Source organism: Gobio gobio (assembly GCF_949357685.1).
Source record: "Gobio gobio genome assembly, chromosome: 16".
Classification (NCBI taxonomy): domain Eukaryota; kingdom Metazoa; phylum Chordata; class Actinopteri; order Cypriniformes; family Gobionidae; genus Gobio; species Gobio gobio.
The window spans coordinates 24,658,045-24,673,024 of NC_137109.1; the positions used below are offsets into that span (position 1 = coordinate 24,658,045).

A 14,980-nucleotide genomic window follows, 5' to 3' on the forward strand; every position below is an offset into this window, starting at 1 on the left:
GTTAGGCCCACACGGCCAGCTGAACGTGTTGGTGCTTTGCGCATTTTGTTTGCGAAACTGAGTTGCCAGGTGATGTATATGCACATTAGAAACTGTACACCATAAACATTCAAATGAGAAAAACCTTAGGCAATAATGTATGAAGAACGAGTGTTCTTGACGGGTTCTTGGGAAGTGAAGAAAATGTACAGTGCACTGAGTGCAGGTCTCATTTCACTTCAGAAACCAAAATAGATAGCCTAAGAAATAGTTTAAAAAAAAAAAAATTGCATTATGATATTTATTTTATTACAATTAAACACATTTTCCCCATTCGTGTTATCAAAATATTTATTTAATAATTAAATAAATACAAATGTTTTCATATTGTGGTAATTAAAACATTTGTTTATTTAAGTATAGCCATGCTATATAGATATGTATACATCATGGTATTATTTGTTGTACATATGCTTATTAACAGATGCTATGCTATATCCATTTAGCTCATTAAAAATCACAGTATAATAATATTGCTGTGCTGTTATGATAATTACTACAGAAAATAGTGAGACAGTGTCCGGCTCAATACAGTAATGACATTTGTGGGGTAATCAATGTCGTGAAAGTAGTCGCAATGCAAAATATTTGAATAACCCAATGAGATTAACCCATTTGTTTGCGGTCACAGTGAAGTACATTTAATATGTGTGTGGAGAAAATCTTTAGCCCGGATTCTGGTGTTATTTTTATAAATCCAGATAATAAGAACTGCATTAGAGTGTAATATAAAGTATGATTTGTAAATAATATGAATATTATATTGATGTTGCCCATTAGGGGGCGACACGCTTCCCATGAAGCCATGCAACAATGTGCGGTTGGTTTGTGTCTGCCATTGCCAACATTCAACAGCTCTCGTTAGTTGAGTTTTTTTACTGAACATTTTTGTGTTCAAGAGATGTTTGTGCGCTGTTTGTATTGGATCATGAGAATAAATACGATTTAACCGTTAGATTGGACTGCAGGCACCGGGAAAGTGAGTTCTCTCAAACAAAATGTTTATTAGCTATGACAATCAATCGGGATGGAAAAAAGTTCATGCAAATAAATACATTTTGTATTCATCTGTTCAATATGTTCAGTGGTAAGGCTGTTCAGCAATGAATGCCTTTCTCTCATATGTATCAACACTGACACAGAGAAGATGTAGCCTAGGCTATTTACAATGACAAATCTAGGTGTACAAATATTTTCATAAATATCTAATGTGTAAGTTACGGACACAGATGTGAAATCTTATTTCTTATATTTTAAAATAAACCTCTTACAGTAGAATTTATGTAAAGGACGCTTAGGCTATATTTCAAGATTACATCAATATTGTATAATATGGGTCTGAGGAGTGAGGACAGGTTGTTTTGACCAAAATACAGCCTAGAGAGACGCAGATGCAGGTTCACAGATGCATCTCTCTCTCTCTCTCTCTCTCTCTCTCTCTCTCTCTCTCTCTCTCTCTCTCTCTCTCTAATGAATTCAAATCATTCATTAATTCAAATAAGTGTAATCTTCTTACCACACTCCTGCAAATCTGTGTCTGATTTAATGCGGGCAGAATGCTAGATCTAACAAGCCATTACTGATGGGGGAAAAAAACCCATAATCTTTATATATTCAAATACTGCACTGCAAACATCAATGACAGCTTTAACTTGTTAATGCTGACAAATGCCATGGTATAAGGCAAGGCAAGTTTATTTATATAGCACATTTCATACATAATGGTAATTCAAAGTGCTTTACATAGAAGTGGAATCAAAATAGTGATAACATATGCAGAAGAAATAAAATAGCTAAGAAGTAAAAATATAAACAAGGATAATTAAAACAGTTGTAAAGAGAATTAAAAAGAATAAAATGATGAATCGATGAGTCTGAGATGAAAGAGACGGAGCAGGTATGCCCCTGTAGGGGTATACGTGTGATAATCCATAGCTAGCATTATAATTTAATGCACAGCTTTAAATGAACAACAGCAGAACTGATATCTTTCTGTATGAGTTGGCTCATGTGATTAATGTTTGGCACTAAGACATTTTAACCAGGACATGGACCGTGTCCGTGAGTCCCCTATCAATGACATCATACCCGCATTACCCTTGATTTACGGTTTTATGTAGAAACTATGGAAACACTAAAGACACGTTAGTATATTATGTACAGGACAGTAATATTTGATATACAGGCAAGCAGCTGTTTGGATACATTCATCGACAGAAAACCAATCATTGTTATACAGCTCAACACAATTTGTCTTATTGTTTAACTTTTGTTTTCTTGATTTACCGCAAGTACCATGTTTTACCTTGTCTAATATCGATCGAGCTTACTGTAGTGTGCAACAAGTGTCTCATAGTAGCCACCGAGCAAACGCACAGAGTAGCATTATAACATAACTTTCAATGCACTTAAATGTATCTGATATGTGCTGCGTGACCGGAAAGAAGAAGCTCCACTGGCCGCTCCAAAAGCTTTCAGCCCCACCCTGATTCATACTACAGTAACATTAATAAATCTTTATTACATTAGCTCAACCATTAATATAATTTCTGCCCAAGTCCCATTGGATTCTTTTCCGGCTGTAGAGGTGAAGACAACAACTCCCATGATTCTGCAAAATCAAGGCGTCATCAAGCTACGCCTTTGCTTTGAATAAGCAACGTCTACCGGCGAAAATTACATATTGTGCCTTTAAAGTGTAGCTATAATATTAAATATTACGTTGTTGTTTTTTCTTGGATGGAAACACTAAAATAAGCATGACAACATCACTCTCAATAATTTCTGATACTGGCAGTGAGTGATAGTGTGTCATAATTTTGAAACAAAATCAGCTGAAATAGTATATTTGTTTCTAGTGATCTTGTGTAAGTGTTTTGGATTTTGTGATCTCCACCAGCATTCTGTTTTTAGGGTTAAGAAGGAGTGGAGAAGAGCGTTTTACCCCTCCTCCCGGTGCAGAAGTGGGCTGGACGGAGCAGCACAGTGTTCTGGCTGGAGCTCTGCCATTGTTTGAAATTCCTGATGTGAGTGTCTGGCTGGAAGGGTAAGCCTGGTGACTGGGTAAATCCTGCTCTTTCTCTCTAGCTCTGCTTTCCCATGACTGACTATCCCACTGAGACCATCGACTCTTTTTCCCACTGCTTCATGCAATACATGCAACATACTTGAAACTTGTTGAGTTTTTAGTTTGAACTATAATAGAGCCTGAATTAATGGATGCTTAGAAATATGAACATATAAGTGTGAAGAACTACAGATTATGACTTTAAAGCAAAGTCCTCTGATATCTATAGTTCTTAGCCTAAATTATTAGAAAACAAATCTATAAATACATGCTTGTTGAAAGGGCTGTTTCAGTTTGATTTGTTGATGTTTTTTGCAGCATTTACAGTAACCGTTCAGTGCAACCAGTTAAACACTGAGGTAGCCACACCGGCTCGGACGCTTAAATATAATCCTGTAAATACAGGGTCCTAAAATATATATTTTTAAATGCAAAGGCAAAAAGGAAATTACGTAAACATCCACTCCACCCTCAAGGAAACTACTAACATATGTGTTCCAGATTTTTAGCCCCACAGTGTACAGTTCCCACTGACCATGCAGGCATCATTGTTTTCTTTGCACATTTACAGTGTTTATGCAGTCATATTTACTTCTACGCTAAAATGATCTTGGGTACTGGAATAAAACAAATGATCTGCAAACATCACGTTTGACAATTTTTTTTTTCATTCTGCCCACATTACAAACATTAGAGTATAAATGGGTTATGTTATGAACCTGGGGGAAACAGATCAAGACAAATGGATAAATGCATGCAAAGATTGAGGTTGGAAATTTCAGTAGCTTTTATTTCTGTAAAGAGATTCATAGTGCTCACATTGTGGCAAATACTGCAAATGTATGTGAATATGTTAGAGGGAGAAAAAAAAAAAGACATCTCATCCTGCGAGATTTTGTCCTCTTGAATTCAAATAATATTTCCTTTTATTCTTCAACTTTTAAAACACCCAACATTTGGCCCTGATTTCTGACAGGAAACAATATGCAAATAAAAACATCAGCCTGTAGATATTCAGGGCTCAAATTAAAGACGTTTTCAGATTTAATAAAGAAATCAAAACAATAAATCCACCACCAAAGAGTGCAACAAACAAAACTAAAAGTTTATAAAGCAAGCAGAAAGAACATTTATTTGGAAACTTTATTGTGTTTTTTGTACATTTCCACCATCCAAACTCCAAACTTACAATTCAAGCCCTGATTCTGAGTTTTAAAAAAAAAACATTTGTGGATCCATTTCCAAAGCAAAAAAAAGTGTTTTCACAACATACACAGTTCATATTTAACTCTCTCTTTAATACAGCCTGTCCAACATTTGTTTTACCATCTTCAGCTAACTTAAAAAAAAGGGGCAGTGTTCAATCACTCATTGTGATAGTTACCGTGTGGATTGTGCATTTTATTTTTAAACATTATGAATGTTTAGTGGTATATGCAGCTTGTTAGAAATCGCAATTAGCACCTTTACTTTCTTTTTAACTTAAGGGTTAGCACCTCTTCCCAATAGTAACTAGGAAGCGTCTATGGTAGACGCGCTTAGATGACAAGGTCATTGTCGACGTCCTCTGAAAGCAGAAAACAGCCAAAGTCAGCAAATAAAATCAACCGAACATTAAAAAAGTATGAATTGCATTGTCAGAAACTCACGCTCTTTGATTCCAAAGCAGTTGGCCCACTCCTCGAGAGCGATGTACTTGTCTTGGTCAGCATCGCACTGCTCAAAGAAGCTGGTGGTGCAGTGCTCCATTGGGATGAGAGGAGCGCGCAGAGGGGACAGCTCGGTGTGGGACAGGAATCTGATAAAACACAAAATAACACATGCGATTTTAGATAAAAGCTACTCTTAGGTAATCATTTTTGTTAGTAAAACCCTTAGCCGAACCATCAAGGTAATTTCTCAGAAGTAGGCCTATGATAGGTTTGGATCTAGCTGGAACAGCTGTGAAAATGAGCTAAACATACCCGTCAACAGGGTGCTGGTCAAGCTGGCCAAACTGCCAGTGAACGGGGAAGATGTACATGTTGTAGTTCTTCTCAAAGTCCAGGGCCAGAAGGTCCAGAGAATGTTCACCGGCCTGCAGCCTCTTCTCATTCTCGTAAATCTTCTTCACCTAAAATCACAGCGTGAGGTTTGGCATTTCAGAGGCTTTGACTATTGTTAAATTATGCACTCAAAAAATCTTTAGGCCTAAATTTAAGACTTATGTATTTGAATAACATTTAACATTTCTATTCATTTGGGTACAGTTTTATCTAATAAATTAATCAACCTAAGGTGATGCATATTTGAAAATTAAACGGGTAGAAACCGGTATTTTTTACTCCAAAAAATAAAAAAATTCAATGCATAGTTAACTATTTGCATATTAGATTTTATTAAAATTGTAAAATCATATTTTTATAAAATGCATTTATTCAAATAGTTTATTATCAGTATACTTGTGTTAATTGCGAAAACAATCACATTTATTCAATTAAAATGACCATGGTTAAAATATGGTGGAACAAGCAACATTTAGTTAGTTAAAGGGATAGTTCACCCAAAACTGATTATTTGTCATCATATTCTCACCCTCGTATTGTTCAAAACCTGTATGAATTTCTTTCTTCTGTTGAACATAAAAGAAGATATTTTGGAGAATGTCAGTAACCAAACAGTTTATTGGCCTCATTGACTTCCATAGTCATTTTTTCCCATACGATGGAATACTAAATCAACTGTTTGGTTGTTGACATTCTTCAAAATATCTTCTTTTATGTTCAACAGAAGAAAGAAATTCATACAGGTTTGGAACAACACAAGGGTGAGTAAATGATGACAAATGATTCTTGGGTGAACTTTCTCTTTAAAGAGATTAAAAATATATAAATAAATATATAAACGAAAAACAAAACAAATTCAGACAGTATTACATAAATCGTTCCTGTGTCTTATCAATTATCTATGACTGATAAATATGCATCAAATTAAGTTAAATCCAAATGGATGGACATTTTATATACATAAACCTTAAATTTAGGCTAAACTAAATGGTTTTTTTTTTCTTAGCTTTAGTTAAAATTCTGTCCATGTAGAGGAGTATGGAAAAGTTCAGCAGGTTAGACAGTGTTTTAAAGGTTTTTCAGACTTTAAAAAGAGCAAAAATGTTGAACTGACTCTGAGTTTCTGCTTCTCGGTGAGCAGGTTATTCTCTTCGTCGCGCTCGTACAGGGTCACCAGCACGTTCTTCAGCCAGTCCCTCATGCGCAGGGGAAACTCATTCAGCTCGTTGTCCAAGCAGGGGGCAATGTCTGAGGGAAAATCCAAACATTAAAAGAATCGATTTGAAATAAATAATAAACACAGACAGCATGCTAGCATGCCTCTTGGCACATAACGTAGCATTATAGTCTAAAAGGGGGCAAATTACAGCCCTCTGGCTAATATTAGTGTCATGGATGTTAGTATCTAATTCGTTAATACCAGAAACACATTTTCTGAGTCTCTGACTGAGACACCCTGCTTAGCGATGAGACTACGCCACAGCGGGAGCTCCATCTGAGCCCTTCAGTCCCAACTCATCCCATCAGGCGTACAACAACTGTGGATGAGGCAGATTTAGGGGGATTCGGTTTGCTTTGTGGAGCAGCACTGGCAAGCTCAGGCTCGCCCTGTGCTCAGTGTTTGGAGAGGGCAACAGGGATGCCTCAAAGCTACAAGCCATCAATCACTCTAAAGTACTCAATTCCACTTGCGTTCATGGCTGAGTTCGTGAGCGGTCTAAATTTTACTCTCAAAGTCTGTTTGAATGTTTGTCCCTTATTTTCCTTCACAGTTGTGCGCTCACATTTGCAGGGTCCGATGTAGTCCAGGTGCAGCTTGTGGCCCTTCTTTGTGCCCTCCAAGGCGCATTTGGTGGCAAAGAAGTGGCAGGAGGACTCATAGGTCTTGTTGTCAGTGCCACAGATCTGTGAAATAAATGGCATAAACATGAGCAGCCATAAATGCCACGGTTGTCAACTTGACAGGTTTGGATTTCCCCAAGGTATCTTACTAATGTTTACTGACATTATTTTCCCAATACATAAACCAGCATTTCAATCAAACTGCTAAAATGGTGTGCATGCACTGTACTCCTAGGCATTGCTGTCACTACACATGTGGAGACTTGAGACAGATGTGAAGGAAAGGAAATGACTATGAAACGCACATGCTCGAAATCTCCAACTGGGGCGGGGCAGGTCAAGGGGTCCTGGCACACACACATGGGCTGGTTGCTGTCATCAACCTCGCACACTTTGCCTTTCTTGCAGTGATGGTTTAGGCAGGGGTCTGTAAGGAAAAATCATTGATGAAAATGATTGAAAAAAACTATTTAAAGGCTTAGTATACCCAAAAAATGAAAATTCTGTCATTAATTTCTCACCCGTTTCAAAACTGTAAAACCTTTGTTCCTCTTCGGAACACAAATGAAGATATTTTTAATGTAATATTTTGTCCCTCCATTGACAGCTACCACTTTCAAGCCCCAGAAAGGTAGTAAAAACATAATTTAAGAAATTCATGCGACTCCAGTGGTTCAACCTTAATTTTATGAAGTGACGCGAGTGCTTTGTTTGTGCAAAAAAAAAACAAATTTACCACTTTATTTACAAAATATTAATCTCCAACCCGCATTTGCACAACAGCGTCTGCTCTCAAGTCAACACAACATGCATGCGTCGTGATGCTCTCATGAATGGGCATTGGAGATTAATATCTTATAAAGTGATAAATTAAGTTTTTTTTTTTAGTCACATGGATTACTTTTATGATGTTTTTACTACCTTTCTGGGGCTTGAAAGTGGTAGTTGTGTAGACTGTCAATGAGAGACAGAAAGCTCTCAGATTTCATCAAAAAGATCTTCATTTCTGTTTCAAAGATGAACGAAAGTCTTACGGGTTTGGAAATACATGAAGGTGAGTCAGAATTTTCATTTTTGGGTGAACTTTCCCTATAATTTGCTGCAATATATATATATATATATATATATATATATATATATATATATATATATATATATATATATATATATATATATATATATATATATATATATATATATATATATATATATATATATATATATATATACACATATACATGTGTTATTACAGTATATATACTGTATATACAGACATATGTGTGTTTCATATATTTTATTTCTTTAAAGGGCATATATTGAATTTTAATATTTGTACTTATTTATTATTTTATTTTGTTATATTTTTATTTTATTCCTTTAAAGGGCATTTATTCAAAAATGTTCTTCTCCAGTGGTTTTACATTTCTTTCCCCTTCCTAGATATTCTGTGGTTGGCAAACACATCATGTGGCTAGATGACTGGCACTGGCATCAACTTAGTCCAGTATAACCATAGTCTGTCTGAACATAATTATAGCTGTCTACATTTGACTCATCTGCAGCCTGTTATTACCCGTGGTCTCATGTACTTCTGTATCTACACACGTTATCACAACTTCACTCATATACAGGGACAGAAGACATGATGCAAACAGCAGAAAAATCTCTGTGCTGTACAAAACTTTGGTGGTGGTGTGGAAAAGACATCAAACTCACTCTCTGCAATAACATCCTCCACAACTTCAATGGCCTCATCAAATTCTCCGGTCTCCACCTGGACTGGGTTAGCTCCCACTTCCAACTCCTGAATTACAAAAAAAAGTATTATGGGTATGGCCTGTTGAACCATGCCCAGTTTTAAACACAGCTTTCCTCTTTTATGTGAGGAAAATATGTAAAACTGAACTTTAAATGGGAGCGAATGACCCACGTTACTGCACAGCCACAACAAGAGTTTTGCTTTTGTGTCCATCACAACTGGCATCTGTGTGCACATGTGGCGAAGCAATGAATTGTAATTAGTCCCTTTCAGATATATTTTCTAACTTTTATGGATTTCATTCCCCCAGGGGAATTTAACAGGAAGTTGAACATGTGCATATGTAAACACATCTGGTCCCATAATGGGGGTGCGGTGTCTATTTTTGGCCATTGGCTTGACAAGGCTTCTTAAAAATGCAGTTTGGCCTTATAAAAAAAAGCATAGAGAATTTTTTTATTTAATTAAATATTTAGTTTAATTAAATATAACATACCTCTTCAACAACTGGCTCCTCCTCGGTCTGTAAATTAAAATTGTATGGAGATTAGTAAACAAAGCAACATTACTGAGGGCTTATATTTATATTATTTTTCCCTTTTCTTCATACAAACGATGTATTATCATTAAATACAGTTTAATTACATGTAATTCTTATTATAATAAAAATATTTATATAATACTTAATACAAATAATACATTTATTTAATATTTCTCTTTCAGATTTACTTACAGGAGCGGCCAGAGTCTTGCCAGCGAGGCAGAAAAGGAAGAAGATCCAAACCCTCATCTTGAGTTTCAGCCTAAGCATAAACACACAAAAACTAAGGTAAGTATTTACAGAGGATCACATTATCATGTTAGTATTATGCATGTTTTGTAGGAGTATGAGTCAACACAATCACACACAAATATTCCAGTTGGCCCTAAATATCCCTTTTAAGTACACCCGCGGTTCGAAATCAATACCACCTCAGTTCAAGACCTCAGATGCTGAACCACACGCGTTTTGGGCCACCAGACCTGTTCTGTATGCTCAACGACGGATAAGCAGCCTACAGAAGTCAGTCTCTCCAGACACAGAAGCTGATTGAGATAAGAGCTCTTTCTGTCTTTGTTCTGCTAGCTTGACTGCTTTCCTCTCTCTCAAAGAGCGCCTGGAAGACAGACTGATGTGATATGTTCTCCTTGAGAAACGACACTTTCCTGCAGGAAGATAGGGGCTGTTTGTCTGAAAGCACTCACTCTTATGTCCATTTTCTCTGTACCAAAGATCTCTCTTCCTTTCCCCTTGTCTCTTTGTATCAATATAGATATACGTTGTTAATGGCTGGAAAGTTCAAAGCAGCCATGGGTAGACCATCACTGGGGTGATTCTATCAACTGCATTTTTGGTGCACTAAATATCAAAGATCAAACCCAGGCACTATTGGTTTTCTATAAAAATAAAAACAGATGCGGTAATGGAACTAGCTAACATGAAAGGCTCATTTTAATGTTACGTGATTGACTGTGTTTGATTATGAAAGTTATTGGTTATTGAGGGAGCATCCATCAGCCAAGTTCATGTAATAATCATGGTGAATATTTGGTTTTTGACTGGTTCATGACATGATTAAAAAAGCAAAGCTAATTTCTCACCCCTCAAGCTGTGGTGGGACCTGTTTGTGCATGAGTGGATAATGGGTGGGATTAGTGCACACAATCTGTGCAGTAATTGGCCGAGTTGTAAAATTCTTATGGGAATTGAGAGGTCTTGTTGAAACCACTGACCTGAGGATAATTTGCCCAGCAACTGCCGAGAATCTCCTTGGCTTGTTGCTCAAGGTTGAAAAATTCCTAGTTTCTTCAAGAAAAACTGCATGAAGTTAGTTTCACTCGGATATACGCCACAACAGGAGAAGAGAAGACTATCAGTAAGTTGGAAGCATATTCTGACTCCAATTGACCCCATTTAGTTGGTTGTGTTGTCGAATTGTTCACAAAAATGTGGTTTTAGATTTCAAATAACCTTCGAATATGTCATGGAAACCGATGGATCCTCCATTAGGTTGGATTTTTGAGTAATATTGTTGGTCAGTTCACCCAAGGACTCTTGTCGTTGAGTGCATGATCTCTTGAAAGCAGCATTAGCCGGTGTGTGAACCTTTCAATGGCCCTGTTTTCTTTGGCAAAGGAAAAGAAGGTGTTTGCTCGAGTCAAGGTCAGACGGCCCACATCTCTAATAGACTTAGACATGGAAAACTACAGAGAGTCTGTCACCCTCTTCACATGCTGACGTCTTGAAACATGGCAGACAAGGAATCTTTTCGCTTTCCGTCAACAAAAACGTCCCTTTTTTAACAGACTGAGGCTGTGTGAGTCATAGGACGAAGGAAATGACCCGACATCATGTCCCGTATTTAATTTGGATGTCCACTCTGTTCCTTTCAGGAGACGACTTGGCGCATTTATGTAAGTCACTTTTTTGGCTGAAGTAAAAGTCCATTAGTCACTTTAGAGCAAAACAACTTGTTTTGTTTGGAAGGTCGCTTTGAAAATCAAACATGCCTGAACTCAAGGAAAGTCAGCGGTATAAAGGATGCCATTTTACCCAGTATTTAATTTAGAGTTAAGTAAGGTAAGCAGCAGGTTGTTGGGTGTAAACCGGGAGGAAAACAGCAGCTCAGTACTCAGCGTTTTTTTCCCCAAAGAGTCATTTTCCAGAAGCTGAGTTCTCTCCCTCTCCGAAGCGGCAAAACAGGTGGTTCAATCTCTAGATAAACAAATGAGCTGCAAAACGGTATCCACTACATTTGACTTGCTGCCAACGCATCTCTTGCTAATTTAAATACTAAACAATAAATTACATCTGAGAAAATACTTTTGCTATGCTTACCCTAATATCATCCACGGTAGTTTTAGAATATTAAACACAAACTAAATATCATCATCAATGGCCAGCACTGGGATGGAGTTTGGCATAGTCGATTTATGGAGCAGGAAGTCACTTGGCACGAGCAGTAAACCTCTGCACAAGCCACCTGTCCATTACGGCACAATTCCTTGCTTGCATCTGTGCGACACTTAGTGCTAAGCAGAAAAACAGACTCCTTCTCACTGAAACAAACAGCGAACCTGCCAGTCACATAAAAAAAAAAAGATTTAATGTGACAAAAAGTGGGGTTTCAAACAAATCAGTGCTGATATGCTAACATTGAAACGTGCTACAGCACCAAATCAACACTTTGTTTTACTCCTGGGGTTTTGTTTCACGGGAAATTAAAACTCATCTCTCTGTAACCTTATCTGGATTTCTGTGGTAACGACGAATTGCTACTACAAAGCTAAACCTTGTGCAGAAAAACAAGGTGGGGGTGGGGGACGAGGATAAGGAGTACAGGGACCTCGGAGTTAGACAAAAGACAGTCAAAAGAGAGTAACTGAGCAAATAAGATCCATGTAACCTGAGTTAACAATCACCTGACCTTTTACATCCGCCCATCCCCCACTGCTGTTTGTAAGTTAAAGTGCTCTGTTATTACTGCCTAGCGGTCTCCTTTATCCAGTGCAAAGAACAGAGCAACTGTCTGAGGGAAAGGAAATTAATTTCACACTGTACAAAAGCGTATCACCTTGAAAAGACCTTATCTGTGGCCATGAAATATGACTCGTTTATATTTATCTGATCCTCAAGAAAATCGTAAGCCATAAACCATTGAGTTAAAAATGGGGTTAAAACTAGATTTGCGCTAATCCACATTCTTAACCTGATTTGTTTGTTTTTTTCGATTTCTGCAACTTCACCAGTCCATAAGCATTTGTAAATATAAGCCATAAGACAAACGCATCTGATTTGTGTGGTTTTCTGTCTTTACAAAACCCCTGCACACAAAAACACATTTAACCTTTTCTGTTTCACCCAAAGGCACATACAATGATTGTATGTTTCAATATTTCTTTCAAATCTGTTCAAATCTTTTGCTGCACCTGGGGGAAAATATTATCCATGCCATACCACACATTTCTCATGAAATCTTGCAAACACTCTCACAAATAAAGGTTATTTATTTGCATCTATGGTTCCACGAAGAACCTTTAACATCCATGGAATCTTTTAATAGTTCTTTATTAAATTATTAAATGTTCTTTACTCTAAGAAAGAAAAAAAAAAGGTTATTTTAAGAACTTTCATTGAAAGGAACCAAAAATGGCATTGCTGCAAAAACCCCTTTTGGAAAATGTATGAAATAATATTTGGAAAAAAAAATTTTTTTTCAACAAACAAAACTTTTATCTTTATATTATAACACTGGCCCCTCCGGGAGCTGTGGGCTGACAGTGTGTCTTCACACGATTTTTGTTTGTCTACAGCAGCGACATCTGCCTCGTTCGACATGGTCTCAAACAGCTGGTGAAAAATTGCCATGGAAACACGCATTCCTTTTGATGGGAGTAATTGTAAGAGGAGGGGTCTATTGGGCTGAATCTCTCTCCCCTCCCCCTCCACCCCTGACTCTGTGTTCACCCCTCCTGCTGCATATGTGGCACACAATACCTCAATATTGTGCTGCTCTGAGCGCTACAGTGCGTGTTTTAGGCTCAAACTTTGATTAAACAGCACAATAAGAACATTAGCTTGGTAAATAGTCTGTTCACATTTATTTTACAAAGATACCAGAATAAATAAATAAGCAACACACAAAGTTTGAGACACCTGTTTCTAGTGGAAGTTTTACAGAGAGGTCAATGCTTTCAGACATACACATGGGAAAGTATTGTTTGAAACCTTACAATCTTTTTAGCATGCAAGTAAGGCACTACTGTTATTGAGAATTGTTTTGGCAATGGTTTTGAAAGTATTAGTAAATCAACATTTCACTGTATGTTTTCTTTATGCAGAATGTAAGAATAGAAGAGGACCCAAATGAATGTTCTTACCTTCTGTCTGTCTAACAGAGAAGCCAGAGGAGAAGTCAGCTGGTGGAAGGGTCCGAAAACTGTCTAACAGCAATACAAGTTCACACAGAAGACATTTGCTGTGGGCAGGTCTGGTCAACCCCTTTCACTCAGTCAGGGTGGGACGTCCCACATGTTAACTCTCTGTATCCAACTCACAGACCTTTATACTCAATGTATACTTTTAACTAAGTTCGTGTTTGAACTTAACTGTAGGTAATTGCTATGTGATCATTAACTTTATCATCTCATAGTGTTAAATATGACTTGGTAACAGTTTGATAGTCCACTTTAGACATTCTGTTTGCAACTACATTTATTTTGATGTTCCACTTTAGATATTCTTAACTTTGAAAGTACATGTGAACTTATTTTACTGACCCTAACACTTAACCCTAACCTAACAGTCTACTAATACTCGAATGAGAGCTGACATGTAGTTGCAAAGTTAACAGTCAGTAGAGTGGACCATCAAAACAAAGTGTTTACCTATTACTTACACAGTTTAACAGGTGTGTATCACAGTCTTTTTGCTAAAAATAATATTTTGGTAAACTTAACTGCTTTCAGTTTGAGGGAACATAGACTAACATAACAGGCCAGCTCATAATTTGTTGCTGATCTACAAAAATTCTCACTTCCAGCTAAGAATTCATTCATTAAGCTTCATGTCGGTTCATGTAGATCAGTGTTGAAGCAGAGAAAGACGAATGCAGAGAATGAGTAATGGAAACTCTTTTGGGATTGTCTACTTGGATGTGCCTTTTATTCTTTTGTTAAAGCGAAACAAGACAAACAAAAATCTCCTTTATATTATTAGAATGATTTCTTAAGGATCACGTGACACTGAAGACTGGAGTAATTATGCTGAAAATTGAGCTTTGATCACAATAAATTACATTTTAAACATATGAAATAGAAATCAGTATTTTAAATTGTAATAATATTTAACAATATCACTGTTTTACTGTATTTTAGCATATATGAGACCAAAAAAAAATTATTCCTACTTTTGGACCACTCATGTAAATTTGAATAATTTCCTTAAAATGCATATACACAAAAAAACATACCATTGACGTAAGCATAAACACGTTCATAATGCACCACCAATATAATATATATCAACAACGTAAGCTACTTTAAAATGACCCTGTAAACTGTACATAGGCCTATATAAAATTGTACTCGTTTTAAGATTAAATTAATAAATATATTTTTTTAATCTGTAGATTCTTTCACACAGTGTTTGCTGTAGGATTCTGATATGCTTCATCCACCCAAAAAGAC

At 36.7% G+C, this 14,980-nt stretch overlaps 1 protein-coding gene across 1 annotated transcript; it reads right to left on the reverse strand.

Annotated features, from left to right (window-relative positions):
* Positions 1-3,752: 3,752 nt before the first annotated feature.
* sparc (secreted protein, acidic, cysteine-rich (osteonectin)) lies at positions 3,753-13,802 on the reverse strand. Its single transcript, XM_079838792.1, has 10 exons — positions 13,673-13,802; positions 9,486-9,555; positions 9,249-9,275; positions 8,710-8,797; positions 7,299-7,420; positions 6,936-7,056; positions 6,266-6,399; positions 5,071-5,219; positions 4,756-4,904; positions 3,753-4,673 (listed from the first exon to the last, which is right to left on the reverse strand). The coding sequence occupies exons 2-10, from the start codon at positions 9,540-9,542 to the stop codon at positions 4,645-4,647; spliced, it is 876 nt and encodes a 291-aa protein (XP_079694918.1). The 5' UTR covers positions 9,543-9,555; positions 13,673-13,802; the 3' UTR covers positions 3,753-4,644.
* Between the last annotated feature and the right edge of the window lie 1,178 nt (positions 13,803-14,980).

Excerpts from the sequence above, each read along its gene's own strand:
- sparc (XM_079838792.1), bottom strand. The coding sequence starts at position 9,542 with ATGAGGGTTTGGATCTTCTTCCTTTTCTGCCTCGCTGGCAAGACTCTG. Across the intron at positions 9,276-9,485 it reads GCAAGACTCTGGCCGCTCCT|ACCGAGGAGGAGCCAGTTGT; the intron begins GTAAGTAAATCT and ends TTTAATTTACAG. Across the intron at positions 7,057-7,298 it reads CAGTTGGAGATTTCGAGCAT|ATCTGTGGCACTGACAACAA; the intron begins GTGCGTTTCATA and ends TTTATTTCACAG.